The sequence below is a fragment of the Balaenoptera ricei genome, chromosome 9, assembly GCF_028023285.1.
Source record: "Balaenoptera ricei isolate mBalRic1 chromosome 9, mBalRic1.hap2, whole genome shotgun sequence".
In the NCBI taxonomy this organism is placed as follows: Eukaryota; Metazoa; Chordata; class Mammalia; order Artiodactyla; family Balaenopteridae; genus Balaenoptera; species Balaenoptera ricei.
In genome coordinates this window covers 93,729,943-93,749,395 of record NC_082647.1, presented here as the reverse complement: position 1 = coordinate 93,749,395, position 19,453 = coordinate 93,729,943, and the positions used below count along the sequence as shown (strand labels likewise).

Below are 19,453 nucleotides of genomic sequence, written 5' to 3'. Positions count from 1 at the left end.
ACTGTTTTCCACAGTGGCTGCACCAGTTTACATTCCCACCAACAGTGCACAAGGGTTCCCTTTTCTCCACACCTTCGCCAACATTTGTTGTTTCTGTTCTTTTGGATGATAGCCGTTCGGACAGGTGTGAGATGATATCTTATTTGGTTTTGATTTGCATTTCCCAGATGATTAGTGATGCTGAGCATCTTTTCACGTGCCTGTTGGCCAGCCATTTGCATTTCCTCTTTGGAAAAAATGTCTATTCAGGTCTTCTTCCCATTTTTTGATTGGGTAGTTTGTTTTGTTGATGTTGAGTTGTATGAGCTGTTTATATATGTTGGATATTAATCCTTTACTGGTCATATCATTTGCAAATATTTTCTCCCATTCAGTAGGTTGTCTTTTTTTTTTTTTTTTGTCAATGGTTTCCTTTTTTTTTTTTTTAATGTATTTATTTTTATTTATTTATTTTTGGCTGCGTTGGGTCTTCGTTGCTGCACACGGGCTTTCTCTAGTTGTGGCGAGCCGGGTCTACTCTTAGTTGCGGTGCATGGGCTTCTCCTTGTGGTGGCTTCTCTTGTTGCGGAGCACGGGCTCTAGAGCGCAGGCTCAGTAGTTGTGGCGCCTGGGCCTAGTTGCTCTGCAGCATGTGGGATCTTCCCAGACCGGGGTTTGAACTCCTGTCCCCTGCATTGGCAGGTGGATTCTTAACCACTGCGCCACCAGGGAAGCCCTCAATGATTTCCTTTGTTGTGCAAAAGCTAAGTTTAATTAAGTCCCATTTGTTTATTTTTGCTTTTATTTCCTCTACTTTAGGAGACAAATTCAAAAAAATATTGCTGCTATTTATGTCAGAGTGTTCTGCCTATGTTTTCCTCTACGAGTTTTATAGTATCCGATCTTACATTTAGGTCTTTAATCCATTTGAGTTTATTTTTTGTATATGGTATTAGAGAATGTTCTAATTTCATTCTTTTACATGTAGCTGTCAAGATACATGCACCCCAACGTTCCTGGTGGCATTATTTACAATTGCCAAGATATGGAAGCAACCTAAGTGTCCATCAACAGATGAATGGATAAAGAAGATGTGGTATATAAATACAACAGAATACTACTCAGCCATAAAAACGAATGAAATTTTGTCATTTGCAGTAACATGGATGGACTTGGAGGGCATTATGCTAAGTGAAACAAGTCAGACAGAGAAAGATAAATACTAAATGATATCACTTTTATGTGGAATCTAGAAAGTACAACAAAATAGTGAATATAACAAAAAGAAGCAGACTCACAGACATAGAGAACAAACTAGTGATTACCAGTGGGGAGGGAGGAGGGGCAATATAGGGGTGGGAGAGCGGGAGGTACAAACTATTTGGTATAAGATAGAACCAAGGATGTACTGTGTAACATGGGCAGTATAGCCAGTAGTTTGTAATGACTGTAAATGGAAAGTCACCTTTAAAAATTGTATTTAAAAATTTTTTTGAAAGATTACTCCCTCAGGAAAGAAGACAACAGTGCCTTCAGCAAGAAGACCTCTATCTAATGTGGGGGAGGGACCACTTCAAGGAGTCACGGAGGCTCAGTCACATTTGGGAATTCAGGGGACTCCGAGTTCTCCAAGTACCCCCAATTTCCCTCACTTCTATTCTCACTCCCAACTCTTCCCAATCAATAAACAAAAGAAACCTGGCAGAGCTATGATTCAGTAAACATTGCAAATTGACAATGTACAGAATGAAATTCGAGTTTGGATTCAGCCAACTCTGCTTGTTACCTCTGGGGAGAGGGAGGACATTGGAATTGAAGGTGGTTTGCATAGGGGTCTTTAGTCTAAGCTATAATTTTTTTAAAAAAATTAAAGCATTTATGCATTTGGTATGATTAAAATTAATTTCAAATTTGCAATATGGTATAAGTATGAAAAACTACTTTTTTCTTTAGGAACTCAGCCAGGTAAAACAATCACTGTCTGGCCTAGTACAACCATACTCCTCTGCATGATATATACCCAGAGGCATGTTCCTAGAACCCCTTCTAAAAGTTTGTCATTCTTATGTACGCAATGCTATAGTATATGTGATCCTGTCTTGCCATATCCTCCCCTGAAGTCAGTCACTTCTAAACCGCGTTCACAATCTCCCAGATCCTCAGATTTGATGGTACCTACTCCTTCCCCAGTTGTAACTCTGGCTTCTTTAGACTACAGCTCTTCATCTATGGTAACATATTCATGAACCACTTTGAGTAATAACACTCTTGTCTCAAATTTCCTTTACATCTAGCCTAACAGATTGATTTTAGGGTAGAACCTAGACGATTATGGAATAATGTAATGCATAATAAGGAATATATAGGACGGTATAGGACCAAAGAGACAAGGCACCAAACCCCTCCTGATGTCATCAGGGAAGACTGCCCAGGAAAGATAATTATTTAGGAGGAGGATGATGATGATAATATATATGTATGTTCTAGGTGCTTTGCATATGCTATCTCATTTAATCGTCTCAATAACTCTATTCTACTGTTATCCCAGTTTTATAATTGAAGGAACCAAAGAACAATGAGATTAAGTGATTTTGCCTGTTTTCACACAGCTTGCAAATAATGGAGCTGAAATTCAAACCTAGTTAAGTCTGGCTGCTGAGTCCCTGCTCTTAATTATGGATAATAAGACAAAACTCAGTGGGGGTCAAGGATGGCATTCTATCTAGACCAAGGGAAGAGTAACACAAAGTAGTGAAAATAGGAGAGAATATGGTTTGTACTAGAACAACAAGGCATTCAGTTTGGCAGGAGTGTGAGTAGTGGCAGAAAGGACACTGAAAGGGTAGGCAGAAATCGGTTCATGAAGGGGCTTATTTGCTGGATTTTATCATATACAAAATGAGGAGATGTTGACAGGTTTTAAGCAGGAAAATAACATGATCAGAATTGTATTTTTGAATAATCCCTCTGGCAGTGATATGGAGGATGGATTGGAATAGATTCAAACTGGGGGCACAGGTCACTATTAGGAAGGGCTTGCATTATCCTAAGAGGATGATGAGGGCTAAACTAGAACAGCAACAAGAATGATGGAAAAAAGGGGAGATGGAGTTGAACGCTGCAAAATGAAACTGAAACTTCTGTATTTCAAATGTGTCAAAGGTATTCTAGAGGGAAATAAGATAATGGTGTTCCTGTATTTGTCTCTGTCTTCCTGTTAACGAAAGAGTACTCATTAAAGTTTTCACAGGGTCAAAGATATTGTCTAGTTAGGTAAACATTATGCAAGTTTTCAGCCAAGAGTAAATATATAAAAATTATTTTACAAATAATACTTAATGTTTCTGCATTGAAGAAATAAATAGTTGAGAAGATTAAATCTTTATTTCACAAGGTTTTTAAAAGACACAAAACATAAACCTATTTATACATAAAGGAAAATAAGAATTCTAAGCAAGAGCTTATCATGATGACATTACCCATCATTTTTTACCTTTAAACCTTCCACCCTTTTCTTGGGTAGCCATTCAGAAATAAGGACCAGCGAATTTTGTTATTTGGATATCTTTTATCGTCGTATATTTAAGCTCTTTATTTATTGGATGAATGTGTCATCATTTCATTTAGAGCATTACTACTTATCAGAAAATCTGATTTTTTTTCTGTGATACGTGAGCCAGTTCCATTTGGAATTTCTAAAGGCCTAATTTTAGTCAATATTTTCAAAGTATGATAAAGGGCAGAAATAATTTGTTAATTAAGATAACAAATATTAGCCAGTAAAATGAAACTGAGACAAGACTCTAAAATAATGTATTTGTTAGTAGTCAATCCACATTTATGAACATTAGCATATATTAGTGAACAGTTATGTTAAGGTAAAAGACTCTCTCAGATATGATCTATTTCCATCAATATGTTAAAGATTATCAAAATCTAAAATATATTTTATAATATAATAAGTGACAGGAAATGATTTCAAAAAGGAATTTCTATGTTACAGAGTTTGTTATTAGAAAGGTGCCATAAAAGTATAATGGGAAATAAAATTTTAGTTATTTAGTATAAGGTGGAAAGATAGAAAGACAAGCTTTTAAGTATTTACGTAGATTAATGAATTATTTGCCAAATTCTCCTGAAATGATACCTAGTTCCTATTAAATCAGTGGTCACTTGCTATATGAGCTATTTTTCTTTAGAACTGTATTTTTTTAAGGAGTCCATTTTTATCACAGAAATTTATCTAAACTTATACATATATTAATAGTTATATATAGTAAGTGAAAATGCCCTTATCTGAAATGATACATTGTATAATATCAAGATCTTCATAGTCTTTTTTAGAAAACAGAAAAGAGAGAGAAATAAAGAATAAATTAGTTACAACATTTACATTTGATTTATTATTGAGTAGATATGAAGCCTTTGAAATCTACAACGATATTTTTTATTTTTGTCATCACTTAATTCTATTTGCATTTCTCTTGATTTAGTATTTTAATAGTATTAATAATATAGTTTTCATCATGTTTACCTGAACACTTTGTATGTTATATATTTTTAAAAGAATATCTTGCTTTTTTTGATTAGAATTTTCTATAAAAGACATTAGTTGAAAAATTAACTTCTTACCTAAAGCTACTATCCTCCTTAATCATTTTCAAATAATGGGTAAAGCTGCATCTTTGTGAATTTATTTTTGAAAACTTGGTTACTTTAGTAGAAACAGACACCAGAAATTGAAGGTTGAATGTATTTCTATGACTCACATACAGTATGGTGTATCCTTTTCAAATTTTATCCTAGAGCACTTTTTTAAACGTGCAATAGAATACAGCTGTTCTCTCTGAAATGGTCCCTTTTTACAATGGTGAAATTTAACAAACTATTTTTATAATCTTTTGAATATCATTTTTGCATTCTGGAATTAATTAATGAATTATAAAAGTTCCAGATACTTTTGTTTTGTTAAAAAAAATAAACACCCGTATTTGAATCTTCTGATAGCAAAACAAGCAATATACCATTTAGGGTTGAAATATATAATATTTGAACTATGGTTCTATATATTTCAAAATTCATATTTTTTTATAAATAGATTTATCTATTTGTCCTATAAAACAGCTTTCTATGACGTGAATCACTTAATGATATTATCGCTTTGGATATAAAATTGGTCTATATATAAGTGCTTCATTCCTCACCCACACTTACCTCTCCAAAAGAAAGTCTACCAGTAGTCTCGCACAGTGGTGAGCAGTCTTAAATTTAAAACTATTGTGCATTAGAGCAAAGGAAGATATTTTTCATGTTAAAGCAGTTTTTACCATCAAACATCTAAAGAGTTATAAACTATGAATGAATTACCTTTAAACCATGGTCTTTAAGGTTAAATTCATTTTCTGAATGCTTTTAGGAGTGACGTTATGCTATCACATTTTAAAATATTTTAAATGATAAAATTTTACATTTCACGAATAGTGCATGAACAGGTTTAATTACGTATGTTTCCCTTTGCTTGGAAATTAAAATGCTGTAAATGCCATAAATTGAGTAAGTTTATCTCAGAATGAGGAATAGGTTATTTAGAGACAAATAAATACCCAATAACTATTTATAGCCTGAAAAGATGTGTTTAAGTCACAGTCAAAATACAGGTTACTTGTGTAAAATCTAGCCTACTGAACAAACAAGTATTTTTTTAATTAGAGCGAGTAATATGACTAAAAACTTTTCAAATAAGAGAAATTAAGAGAATTATAAATCTAATGTGTGATTCTCAAAATTCCCAATTGCTCGCAAGTGTTTATTTGGATAACAGCATAACAGCAACAAAGGACTTCTTTAAATGGCGTATTTTTCAGGTTTATTTCAAATGCTGTATAGCATAAGAATCCATTGCTCAGAGAGAAATTTTAAGCCATGGAAAAAGAGTATGAAACATATTCCAAAGTGCTGAAGGAATTAATTGCCCTATTAGGTAATGAATACCCAAAAGAATGAGCATTAGTGATTTATGGCTTAAAGTGCTTGGGTCTGATCAGCATTTTGACTTCTTTGAAGGAGGACTTGTAGCCACCAGGTTGTGCCTCACTTATACCAGGCCAGGTCCCCCAGAAAATCCCATTTCGGACACCTCTGTATTTCTGGTGATAATATTTGCCATTTAAGTTTGCAGAAAGACATGCATCAAACCACCAGCCTGAACTGTAGTAGAGCCCACAGTTCCCAGAGGGGTATCGATCGTTGTCTCTATCCGGGGTGGTGAAAAACTTCATATCGTGGTTGTAATGTTTACTGAAACGTAAGGCATCTCCAGCTGTGCCATTATAGTTACCAATGTGTAGACGGTATTTGAGAAACTCGTTGGCCACATAAAAGTGATCATACAAGGCATAGAGTTTGACACCGTTAAAGTCTTCAAGATCTATTCTTAGAATCATGTCCTTACTCTTAGTCAGAAGATGGATTTTATCGTTCCCCAGCCAAAATTCTCTTCTGGGGTTTCCAAAGCCTACTTTGTAGTCTTGCCACGTTCTGGTGAAGTTGGTGCTTCCATCAACACGTGCCTGCAGCACTGTCCAGCCTCCCCCCATGGTCTCCATGTCACAGAAAACTTCGAAGCTACTATTTTTGGGATCCGGTGTAACTCTGTAGAGCTCACTGCTTCTTTTGCCTATTGTGTAGTATTCAGAGCAATCTTTATATATAAGATGTTGAACTGCAGGGGTAAAAAAAGAAAGGCATTGGATTTTGTTAATAAAAACTAGGCATCTAAAGAATTCTTTATATGCACGAAAGCAGTTTTATAATTTGATCAATGGTGATAATGAAACCTTGCTCGGCTAAACTTACTTGAACCTGTTTAGCAAAAGCTTGTTAACGCCTCAGAAAAAGAACCTGGTGTCATAAAGCAGACAAAGCTCCCCAACACAGTCATGGTTGGTAATAATACTGACAACACCACCAACAAACAACAACAAGAAGAAATAAAAGTGATAGTTTTAGTAACTTAGTAATATTTAGTGAGGGCTCCACATGTGTTCTAGGGATTCTGCCAAAGACTTGATAACATTTTCACACTTAATCTGCACATGAACTTTATGATGTAGATATTATTAACAACCTGCTGATGAGAAAGAATATTAGGCTCAAAAAGGATCCGTGGCTTGCCCAACTTCACAGAAGTTTTAAATGGCAGAGCCAGGACTGAGCTCAGACCTGGCTGGCTGCAAAGCTTGTCCTTGTAACCACTGCATCCCTCGGTCCTGAAAGTCAGATGATTCTAACTCTCCTAGAACTGCATTCCATGTATACAGAGGAAGCACAGGCTTCTATATCCTTTCACCTAAAGAGGCTGCTAGACTCCACTTTCAGGCAGTTTTATAGGATTTTTCCAAATGATTTATTAAAATTCTAAAATACAGCATTGATCAACATTTCCATTTATTTTACTTGCTTGACAATTAGATAGAGAAGCTTAAGTTGTTTTAAAAAACTTCAATAATATACCAATATTCTTACTCTGAATTTATTATCCAGGAAAATATTTAGCTAGTGTTTCACATGTCTGGTTTCTAGAAGGAAACCACAGGTGATTATGCTCAGGATTAGTGTAATAAACAGTTAATGTGGTTCTGTAGGAACCAATACGGATATTTACTCCAAAATAATTTTTTAAAAAATTGGTACTGGATCAGGCAAGTTTAATACAAGCCACTCATGAGCCACAAATAATCTCTTCATGTGTACTTAGAACTCAGAATATTCAGATAGTTCCCCAAAACTCAGTAGAAAAAAGGACAGTAGAATCTTGTTCTTATCATTACAAATTGCCATGCAGTGCCACATCTAATGTTCACCCAGGTATGTCACCTAAGATGTGAAACTCTGCCTTGCAATGTTCAGGGCACATTTAGATACAGGCTGCTGGGAGTATTAGCAACAGTGGTCCTGGAATCTCCCAAATACCTTCACTGGGTAGATTCCCTGGGGAATCTACCTAGCGAAGATGCATGAGGTGCTTTTTTCAAAGGACCATGATCTCTGCTTCAGGCACCATATCCCTTCAACCTCACACTCATGCAGAGATGGCTTTCCAAAGTGTGATAAGACCACCATCAGCAATGGTCCCAGAAACTCATGTGGAAAAACCAGGGTTTGGGGGAACCAGTGCCACAGCTAGCAGTTCGTGGGCAGAACAGGCAGTTAGGTTTATGGCCTTTAACATATATTTATTAAAGCTAATTCAGATTATCAGCAAATAATCTGGATGGGGAAGATGGGTTCTATTGTTACATGCTTGAATTCTAGTGAAAGAGAGGAAGAAATAAGAATGTATTCCTTCCCTTAGTGGCATGCCAAAACTCCCCTTAAAATGTTTTTGGGCCACTAGGTCTCAAAGCAAAAAGTTTTGCACACATATGAAGCCATATAGCTGCTTTTATCCCATCTATAAAATCTCCCATTTCCACTAGACATTTGGGATTATGAACTGCAGATTACTTGCTAAAATCTTTCAGAGGTCTCTTTTCGCTGTATAAGGAGCAGTCACCTGACCACACAAAAAAACTGATTTCCAAAGAACAGAGTACAACCACAAACACTGCCTTAACTCTACTGTTTTCAAACACTTCAGTGAAGAGATAAATAAGTTAAACTCACTGAAACATTAAGAAATTCTCTTAGAGTATTACTCAGCCATAAAAAGAAATGAAATTGAGTTATTTGTAGTGAGGTGGATGGACCTAGAGTCTGTCACACAGAGTGAAGTAAGTCAGAAAAACAAATACTGTGTGCTAACACATATATATGCAATCTAAAAAAAAGAAAAAAAAGAAAAAAATGGTTCTGTAGAACCTAGGGGCAGGGCAGGAATAAAGATGCAGACGTAGAGAACGGACTTGAGGACACGGGGAGGGGGAAGGGTAAGCTGGGACAAAGTGAGAGAGTGGCATGGACTTATATACACTACCAAACGTAAAATAGCTAGCTAGTGGGAAGCAGCCGCATAGCACAGGGAGATCAGCTCGGTGCTTTGTGTCCACCTAGAGGGATGGGATAGGGAGGGTGGGAGGGAGACACAAGAGGGAGGAGATACGGGGATATATGTATACGTATAGCTGATTCACTTTGTTATACAGCAGAAACTAACACACCATTGTAAAGCAATTATACTCCAATAAAGATGTTTAAAAAAAAGAAAAAAGAAAAATTCTCTCCCTCCACTTCTGTTTGTGTGTAGCTCTGGCGTCAGCACATAAGATCTTTGAAATTGAAAGTGCTTTCTAACGCATACAGAACTCATGATTTTTTGTAATTAGGTCCTATTCCTTTCTGTGGGCACATGTGCAAAGATAATAGTTTTTTCTGTATTACCTTGATGAATAAAAGGCTTAACTTATATAATTCATCCTTTATTTAACTTATATGCTCAGGTTAATGTTTATAGATACTGTCTAGCTATATAACATTCATGAACAAATGATAAGAAAACATTATTATACATACCTGGACGTGATTGTATTTGTTCTTGAGTGGGACACTTAGATGAACATTTGCCATCCAAACTATTGACAACAAATGTTAGGTTTGCCACTTTGCTATCAACATAATGTTCTATGTTGTTCATATTTACAAGATTCAGCTTCTCCAGGCGACCCTGAAGCACGTCGATCTCCTCCTTGGCATCCTTAAGGTCAGAGGACAGCTTGTTAACCTCGCTCTCTAACTCTCTAACTCTGTTGTCACCAGCTTCTCCCAGAGCTCCTGTGCCGGGTAACAGCAGTCCACTTCTGCCCGGGTCTCGGTTGTCATCAGCCTGCAGTTTGCAGTCTTGGCAAGACTTCTTCAGGCTCTTTACAATTTCCTTGAGGTTCTGGACTTCTTTGAACACCTCCTCGATCCTGCCAAACTGCTTGGGGAGCTGAATAGTCAGCGGGGGCAGGTTCACCTGGTAGGGACAGTCGCCTCCCTCCTCGCATTTCGCTCTGCTTTCTAGTCTCACCGGGCAGGCGTCCTGGGCTGCTTCATCTTTAATTTCTTCTGTTGCATTGTTTGCCACAACCAAAAAACCATAAGCAGCAAGGACAGCCGAGCTCAGCCAGCACCACTTCGCCAGCTTCATCTTCGCGGTGGTGCTCGCCCCAGCAGGGAAGGGGGCCGGGCTGGAGCTCTTTTAAGAGCTGCAGCTGCCTTCCTGAGTCAGGCTTTCCGTGTTCTCAGAAAAGGGCGGGAGCGCTTTGCATCACCAGTCTCAGAAACGCGGAGGAAGAGGAGATTGCCCTCATCACACTCAAGTGTGCCCCAACACTGTTATTTGTTCTCAGTCAAAACCATCCGCTTTGGAATTCCTGCAGTTGGTCAGATGCACATACTCAACAAGTTTCACTTTCATCTTTTATTTTTAAAAAGCACAAGAAAAATCTGGAATCTTAAAATAATTATACTTGAAGTAAATCATTTCATGATACTTAACTCCACAGTGGGGTAAACAGTTTTTAAAGATAAAATTGAATGTGCTAGTTATCCAGATTATGTGAAGGACAGAAATGTTACAAAAATGGAAATGGTTCTTTTTCCTTCTTGGAATGGGGCATTGAGAATTCTGTATTTTCTTCATGTTGGGCTTTCAGGTGAAATCACCAGCACTTAAAATTTTAAATATAATGAAGTTAAGCTTTCTGGTTCTTGCAGTGGACTTTTGTTTCATCTGTTTGAAAAGGGAAGAAAACTGGTAGAGAAAAAAGTGCTGCTTTCTATTTCTCCGACCACTGCATAGCGTAGGAGGAATGTCTAACTGATGGAAACACTGTTAAAATACATCCTTGCCTTTCATCAAAACCAGCAGCCTCCTCCTTTGCTTTTCACCAGTTCTGTGCCTGTACTGTCCTTCCACAGCTGCCAAGTACGAATCTCTGAACTAGTCCATCCCATCTCGGTTCTGATTCTTCTTTTGTCTCCCGCATCATTGCCTGCCCTCCCCGCTGGCAGCCCTGGCAGTCCCCTCTCTGTGTTTCTGCCTCCGCAGTGGGCCCTCCACCTGGTCTCTATACCACTTGCTATGTCACTGCTTTGCCCCAAACACGTCTGCATTCATGACTTTTCACACTTTTTGAACCTTTTTTCATGGTTTTCAAACTTTTCTCCTGAGAGGCTGAGGACAGGAAGGGGGAACAGCTTCTACTGAAGGAACCACCTCCTTTTAATTTATTTTACATATTGGCATCTCATGTAAGGTTTCTTATTAAAAAAGGATTTTATTGTTTTAAAAATAATTTCAAAATTATGGCTAGGGGACTTCCTTGGTGGCTCAGTGGTTAAGAATCCGCCTGCCAATGCAGGGGGACACGGGTTCGAGCCCTGGTCCGGGAAGATCCCACATGCCGCAGAGCAACTAAGCCTGTGTGTCACAACTACTGAGCCTGTGCTCTAGAGCCCATGAGCCACAACTACTGAGCCCACGTGCCTAGAGCCTGTGCTCCCTAACAAGAGAAGCCACCACAATGAGAAGCCCGCGCACTGCAACAAAGACCCAACGCAGCCAAAATTAAAAAAAATAAAATTATGGCTAAAAGTCTGAATTCTTATTGTATTATATAAAGTGCTTTGTAATCTATCTCTTATTTATTTCTTTAACCTGATTTCCTATGATTTTTCTATATACTCCTTCATTCCAGCCAAACGCTCCTATTCAGCCTAAGTATTCACGTTCTCTAAATGTGTCAGGCTCACTTTACACTTCCAAACTGTATTTACTCCTGGATATTCAGGAGACCTAGATTCCACCCCTGCATCTACTTCTTATTGGATCTATAGATCATTAACTTTGCTGAGCCTTGGTTCCTGTAACTGTGAAGGAGGAATTTGGCTATTCTCCCCTCATACAGGAATGATAGTTACAAAAATTTTGAGTGGTGCAGTGCTGAAGGAAAAAAATGCAGTGTATAAAATGTAACATTCTTTCCAAACAAATTTGTCAAACATGTTCTACACATCTTATGTCTCATTTTCCTCCATCTTCTTCCAGCTTTTTAAAAAATTAAGTTTCTTTTTCTCTTCATTCCATTTAATGTATTCAAACCAATTTTAGCATATTAAATTTTTGACTAAAAATATCTAATTTAATCTCCTAATTTCATTTCTCTCTCCTCACCCACTTTCAAACTGTGACACTCCCCTACTGTAAGGGGAGAAAATAAGTGAATGATTAGGTAACTTTAAAAAGAAAGAGAATGATGATAATATAGATAATAGATTAAAATATCTTACAAAGTAGAAATATATAGGAACGATATTTAGTTCAAGGTACATTATTAAATGCCTTTGACTTGATAGGCTATAAATCCACATATTTAGCCTGTCAAGTCCAGTCAAGAATTTATTAAAGATCGGTATACTCAGCACTATGCTGGAGCATATAGAAGATGTATCCATCCATCCATCCATCCTTCCATCCATCCATCCATCCATCCATCCATCCATCCACCCATCCATCCATCCTTCCATCCATCCATCCATCCATCATATATTTATTGAGCATCCCCTACATGCAAGACATTGTTCCAGGCACTTAGGCTACACTAGTGAACACATCAAACAAAAATCCCCTTTTCCTTCTTAGGAAGGGGTATTGAGGGCTTTGTATTTTGCTCATGTTGGACTTTCAAGTGAAATCATAAGCACTTTTAAGCTTTTCTAAATCTAACAAAGGTATAGCTTTCTGACTCTTGCATTGGGCTTTTGTTTCATCTCTGTGAATCAGGGATTTGCTTTCCAGGCACTTCTGTTGATTCTTGGGCCCTGCACACCCCACTTAGCCAAGGGCCAGTGGCATAGTTCCACCTAAAAAACTTGGATGTGCTATGGGAACTGGCTCCTGTCCCTTCGGGACCATAGAAAATACCCCAAATAAAGGCCAAAAATAGCTTTATTAATCAGTTTTTATCGACACTAGTAAGTGGGAATTCTGGGTTCTTAATTTTAAAAGATTATTGTTCACTTGCCAGAGGCAGACACTAAGTGACCACCACATGAAAGAGGCTCAACCTGCCTAATGAGTTTACAGCCCACGGGGGCAGAGAGTGTTGTGCTACAGTTGTGCAGGAAGCTTTCACAAATACTATCTCACTACATCCTCCCATCTACACAATTAATTCCTGCACGTGCAGATGAGCAAAGAAAGGGTTCAAAGCAATAAATCACCTGCTTATGGTTTCGCACTTTTTAAAGGACAGTTGGAATTTGAACCTGGGTCTGACTCCAAAGTTCACGTCTTCTCCTGTGCCACCCTGCCACGTGGGGGGCAGGGAGATAATACTGGAAAGGAATATTGGTACCATGTTGTGGAGAGCCTGGTGCTTAAATCACTGCTTAGATCAGTGGGGAGCCACTGAAGGTTTTGAGCAAAGGAATAATATAATCAGTTAAGCATTTGAGAGAAATTAATCTATCATTGAAATTGTAGGTGCACTGGAAAGGGAAAGATTAGGCAGAGAGAGCAGTTTAGAGGCCATTTAAATAGTCCAAGTCATTGTTTCCCCAAGTGTGTTTGCTGGAACGTGAGTACCTAGATGTTGATAAATGTTATGTGACGACAGAGTTCCAGGACAGGTGGCTCTGAAAATTATCAGTAATTTGCTAATGTGCGTTATGGCTGGCCAAGAAGAAAATAACATATGCTGCATTTTTCAAATTTTGGTTGATAATGGGAATCTTTTTTTTTTCTAGCACCATTTTTCGGAATGAATCTTCTGCTAGGAACCAGTAGGAAATGCTGTGCTAGGTGAGAGGTGCTAGTGTAGTGGCGGGAACTAGGTAAGAGGTGAACTAGTGTGGTGGCAGGAGGGGTGGTGAAGGGGTAGCAACTATTTTTGTCAGAGTAATAGCATCTATAGAATCTGATAAGGGATGAGAAATGGAAGGAGAGGGGAGAGTTGAGAGAGCACCATGAAATATGATTCCAACTGAAGTTAAGTAATGTCATGGCAATGAGAGTAGAGAGGGAGCCGTGAGTTGGGGAGAGTGTAGTAGTAGTATTTCTGTTTTGAATAGACTGACAAGCCACCAAGTAGAAATATCTAACATACAGTTAAACATCTAAGAATTACAAACAGCACAGAATGGATATGGATGTCAATTTGAAGCCACAGGAACCAAAAGGATGGTAAAATATGAGAACCAGAAGAGTGCTGTGTCACAAAGACCAGGAGAGAGGGTTTCAAAGAGGCAGCCATCAGATAATCAAAAACTTGAAGAGCTGATTTCTGGTCCTCAACTCCTACGGAATTCCCACCCTCCGACCTTGACTCTCTGCCTTCTCCTTCTTGCTGGAAAACCTTTCCGGATTTTCTCATGCCCAGCCTGCCCTGACTCCTAGAATCGTCTACTGATTCCTCATGGCAGTGTCGGAAACTTCTACCCCATATCTGCTCTCAACCTGGAACTGATGCATTATGCCCACTTACAGACTTGTTTTTCAGATCTAAACAAATTATTTAACACCAATACATGTTGGGATTTTAAAGTAGCAAGATATGTTTTTATAAGCCCCATATGAAAATTACTTTCATCAGTCTATATTCACAATATATTCAAACTTCTTTTTTTTTTCTTACGCAAAGTATATTTAAGAGAGGATCTGCATTTACTGTATCTGGATCAGATTCCAAAAGCAAATTTTCATTTCCCTTAATACAGTTCTCTTAAAAGAAAGAAACCCTTTATGTTTCTATTTGTACCAAAGGAAGCAAGTAAATTTAATAACAATTATTATTTATAGTACTGAGATCCTTTTCTTGATATTATGCCTATTAATTTAACATATTTGTAGTTTCTATTACTAAATTTGATGGTTCTTTAGGGAGTACATGTTTTGGGATAAAAAATTAAAACATTCACTTTTTAATCTACTTGGTTTGAAATGTCAACAGTAAATAATGTTTATCTTAATACTCCTTAGAGGTCTTAGTCCTTGTTCATTATAAATTTCATGGAAAGAACTTTAAACAAAAGCCTGATTTCAGCAACCCACAGAGAATTGCCTGATTTTGGTTAAAGCTAGAATAATAGTTGGTAGGTTCTTTGTTATGTCCTGCAAGTATATCTCTAGCATAGATTAAGAGATCCAGACTAGGAAACCCTCCAGCATGGACCTACCATGAAATATCCACTATGTGAATCCTTAAGGGTCTGGATCAAGAGAAATATAGGGCAGAAATATCCAAAGGTCCACTCTTAACAAGACTATAAAACATGCAGTCATCTGATGCACTAATGGCCTAGGTCTTCAGTGAGATATCCAGGGCTTCTCAGGTTAGAATTTTTTGAAACTGGAATATTTCATGGGAGTCTTGGAATGTCCATCTTATCAATGTCAATATCTTATCAACAAAATCTTTTACTGTGTATCCCACACCAAGCCAGGGATCATGGAGGAGCTAAGAGATCCATGGGGCAGGGCATCTAATTTTCCTGTCATCTCTCTAAATTTCCAGAGACTCAATAAACTTCATATAACCAATGTTGAGGAAACAAAATATGTTTATTTTTATTTCTTGTATTGGAGATTGATCTTGAGTTTCCTTTTATATTCCTCAAACAAAACAAAAAATAAAATCATAATAAAGAAATCATAAAAATGAAATTGTGGCTTTTCCTGTCTTCCCTTTGTTTCTCATAATTTATGGTAGTTATGTGTTTTCTATAATGTCACCACAAACACTGAATTAGCAAATATCAAACCATTGCTCCTAGGGGAAATACAGGGTTAGGCTTCTACGAGCCTCGGGTCCTAATATTTTTGTCAACTGATCAATATATAACCTTGTTTTCAATGTATTTCTGTTTAAAGACATCTTATTTAGTATATATTGTTGATTCATTAACACAGAATTCATGACCAAGAGAACTATAATCATGCCTGAAGGAAGCTTATCTAACACATGTATTTCCTCCTTAAGGTACCTCACAACCTTCTTGCACTGAGGAACACTAGATAGCACCTCAGAACTATGCTCAGGGGCCATTTTAAACAGTGAAAACATCAGCAAAAAACACAAAAATGTGGAAAAACATGGCACTTAGACCACAACAAGAGCACTTGGTTACAGTATGAGAGCTGAAATAAGACAACAGAGCGTTGATCTCTGAGCTCAGCTGGGAATGCGTGTGTTGGGCAACTCGAACTTTTCACCACCCTGGCCATGTCTACAAGTGGTCCCCAAAGCCCACAAGTATTATCCTGGAGTTATAAATTCTAATAAGTAAGTGAATTTGCAAATATGCAACACATGAATAATGAGGATTGATTGTATACTGTTACAAAATCCAAGGCTTTAAATTCTTAGTAATGTCTATATATTCATTCTAAGTGTTAATTTGGTTTTATCTGTTTTATCACTTGCATTCCTTAGGGTATTATTTGCTTTGTTTGCCTTTACTTGGCATTTAAAAATAATATATAAATATGAATTTATAGAATATATAACATTACATATATCTATTATATGTTATATAATTTTATATAATATCATGCAATATCATATGTTATAAAATTATATAAATTTAAACTGAATAATAAAATTTAGCTTAGGAATTTGTTTCAGTTCATTCATAAAAACAGTATGCATCTTAAACAATTAACTTTTTATGGAAAAATGAAAATAGTAAACTAATTCCATGCCAGTTGAATAATTTCATGCTGCATGTATGTCTTTTAAAAGCCTGTTCTTTCCTCTCTTTGAAACTTGTTTTTTAAAGACTCAAGTTTATCTTATGAAATATATATGTCAGCATATGAATTCTCAATAAATGTTAATTTAAAGGTGATTTCTACTGTGCTGGTAACTAAAGAAAATCTATGAAATGGAGTAAATGTTGTAGTTTTAATAGCAAACATGATTTAAAGTATGGCATTCTGAGGTATAGCATTATCTTATTAAGTTTATTTCTTTCTCTGCTTCTAGTTTGATATTATCTATGATTTGAGTCATATCCTATTGTTTGCAATGAAAATTTTTCAGAGTATAAGAAACTACTTCTTTTTTTTTTTAATTTTTAAAAATTTTTTATTTATTATTTTTTTATTTTTTTATTTTTGGCTGTGTTGGGTCTTCGTTTCTGTGTGAGGGCTTTCTCCAGTTGCAGCGAGTTGGGGCCACTCTTCATCACGGTGCGTGGGCCTCTCACTATCGCGGCCTCTCTTGTTGCGGAGCAGAGGCTCCAGACGCTCAGGCTCAGTAGTTGTGGTTCACGGGCCCAGCTGCTCCGGGGCATGTGGGATCTTCCCAGACCAGGGCTCGAACTCGTGTCCCCTGCATTGGCAGGCAGATTCTCAACCACTGCACCACAAGGGAAGCCCAAGAAACTACTTCTTGATCATTATCAAGAGATGTAAAATTGCTTGGCCCTTATTTTACTTATTTTAAAGTGTCCACCATTATTTACCACAGCTTTCCTCTGCTTGTGCATTTAACACACAATTATTTCAATCATGTTTACATGTACAAATGATATGGCATGTGTTTTGATACTTGATATAAAGTTCAGCTGCAACAACTGCTGTTGCACAAAAAGATGACAACACAGATGCACAAGTTGTGGTCAAGTCATGTATAAACGTAGGCTTAAAATAAGTCTCCATTCACTACCATTATCATCTCAAAAATAGCATGACATGACAGTGAAAAGAGCCTTAGAATGGTAGTTCTGGAACCCATGATCTTAGTGAGGAAACTCCCACTTTCTTGTCACTTAACTAGGCATTAGTTTCCTCATCTGTAATATGAGGTCAGATTAGAGATCTTAAGGTCCTTTTCAGGTGTAATAGTTTATGACTGTAAATGTTATTAATTAGAAGTCATGTAATAGCAAAGCAAGTCATAAGTACAGATGGTCCTTTAATTAGATCATTAATTCCAATGGAAAATTATAAAGATCTTCTTCGTTTTAGTTACTCCTCCATTCAATGAGTCCTTATTTTGCATTTATTGAGCCATGCTCTGTACCGACCCTGGGGATGACATAAGTGAAAAAACAGACCCAGTCCTCACTTCATGGAGCTTTAAGTTGCAGAGCAAAGTATTTCAAGCCAGAGCCAGCCTTGGGCCGAGGCAATGTGTTTGGTGTTAGAAAGGGGGTCAGTAAGCACACCAAGGCCTTTTCTGCACCTCTCAATTCCCTCCCACTATGCCATGGCATTGGCCTCTCCCTTTGCTAACTCTGAAAATAGCCAATCGTAGAGTCATTCTTTTCAAATTAGACCACAAAGGTTGTACAGTGTCTGTATATAATCATGCCTACGTTGGATATATGCTTCCTGGCAGAGAAGAGAATTTCCTGTTTCCTTTATTAGGCTTATTTCTTTGCCTCTTAACCCACCTCCGTAACTACCAGCACTCCAAAATCTTCCATTTACAAAGCAGAGTGTTTGGAATGAAAGGGTTTTTTAAAAGAAAACCATATTCTGTACAAATGGCATGTATAGCTTTCCTAGGTCTAAAATTTATATAATGAGTGTAGGGTTTATTAATTCAATAAAGTACAGATTATGCAGAATGCACAGAATAAAGATATAGCTGTGTAGCATTGAAAATATAAGAGCACAGGAGGTAAACATATTAAAACTTTTTGCTTTTACATTTGCTGTTTTCCCTATTTTTTCCCTCTTGTTTTATCTTTGCTTCTGCATCGTGAGGCAGTAGGGGTACTGAGGAAGAAGAAGAAGTTGTTCTTTAGCAACTAAAAGCATATGGATTGGGGGATTTTACTTTTCTCTTTTCTAAGGCAAGCCCCAGAAGAGGAGCCTGGCCTGACTTGGAGAATCTAGGCTAAGTTTAAGTGGCCCTTCCTCCCTGCTCCACGACTAGCTAACATCTGCTGCTTATTATGTGGCCCATCTTCTCTAATTTTCCTGCTAACTCCCACCCAAAACACAGAAGACAGAAATATAGTACAGAGGAATGTAGCGGAGCCCAGAGAGATGAAGGTGGTGGGATAAAGATGACAAAGAACAAAGAAAAGAGACTCGAGGGAAAAAGAGGGAGAGAAATTGAATCATGGTGGGGTCTGCACCAGAGTCTTGTTTAAAGAAGATATTAAGTCCATATGGAAAGCTAATTTTATAGGATTTCTTTTCCGGAATGGAAATTGAGAGAACAAAGTTAGAGGACATGACTGGAATCAGAGCATTAGGGCATCAAAGATAAATGCTTTCTTCATCATTTTGGCAGTGGCCAGTTGTGTTAATAGTTGCTTCAGATTATATTATTACATTGCCATAAATGAAGTTAAATAAACTTTTAGGACATAGACCTTCCAAACAGCTTTACTTTATAAACAGTGTGAATTTTTAGCCAATATACCCAATTTCCAATGTTTAAAGGAGTTTTGCTGTGGAACTACTGGCTTTCATAACAATTTAATTCACTGTGATTTCCTGAATTTTTCATATTTTAAAACACCAGTACTATATCAA

At 37.2% G+C, this 19,453-nt stretch overlaps 2 protein-coding genes across 2 annotated transcripts in view; one reads left to right on the top strand and one right to left on the bottom strand.

Annotated features, from left to right (window-relative positions):
- The window catches only part of CCDC146 (coiled-coil domain containing 146), a 139,918-nt gene that overhangs the window by 48,821 nt on the left and 71,644 nt on the right, over positions 1 to 19,453 (top strand). The window lies entirely within an intron of this gene.
- Positions 3,345 to 10,311, bottom strand: FGL2 (fibrinogen like 2). Its single transcript, XM_059934106.1, has 2 exons — positions 9,490 to 10,311; positions 3,345 to 6,700 (listed from the first exon to the last, which is right to left on the bottom strand). The coding sequence occupies exons 1-2, from the start codon at positions 10,103 to 10,105 to the stop codon at positions 5,994 to 5,996; spliced, it is 1,323 nt and encodes a 440-aa protein (XP_059790089.1). The 5' UTR covers positions 10,106 to 10,311; the 3' UTR covers positions 3,345 to 5,993.

Bases quoted from the DNA above. Each gene is read 5' to 3' on its own strand.
- FGL2 (XM_059934106.1), bottom strand. From the start codon at position 10,105: ATGAAGCTGGCGAAGTGGTGCTGGCTGAGCTCGGCTGTCCTTGCTGCT. The intron at 6,701-9,489 runs GTATGTATAATA...TTACCCCTGCAG, and splicing joins ACAAATACAATCACGTCCAG to TTCAACATCTTATATATAAA.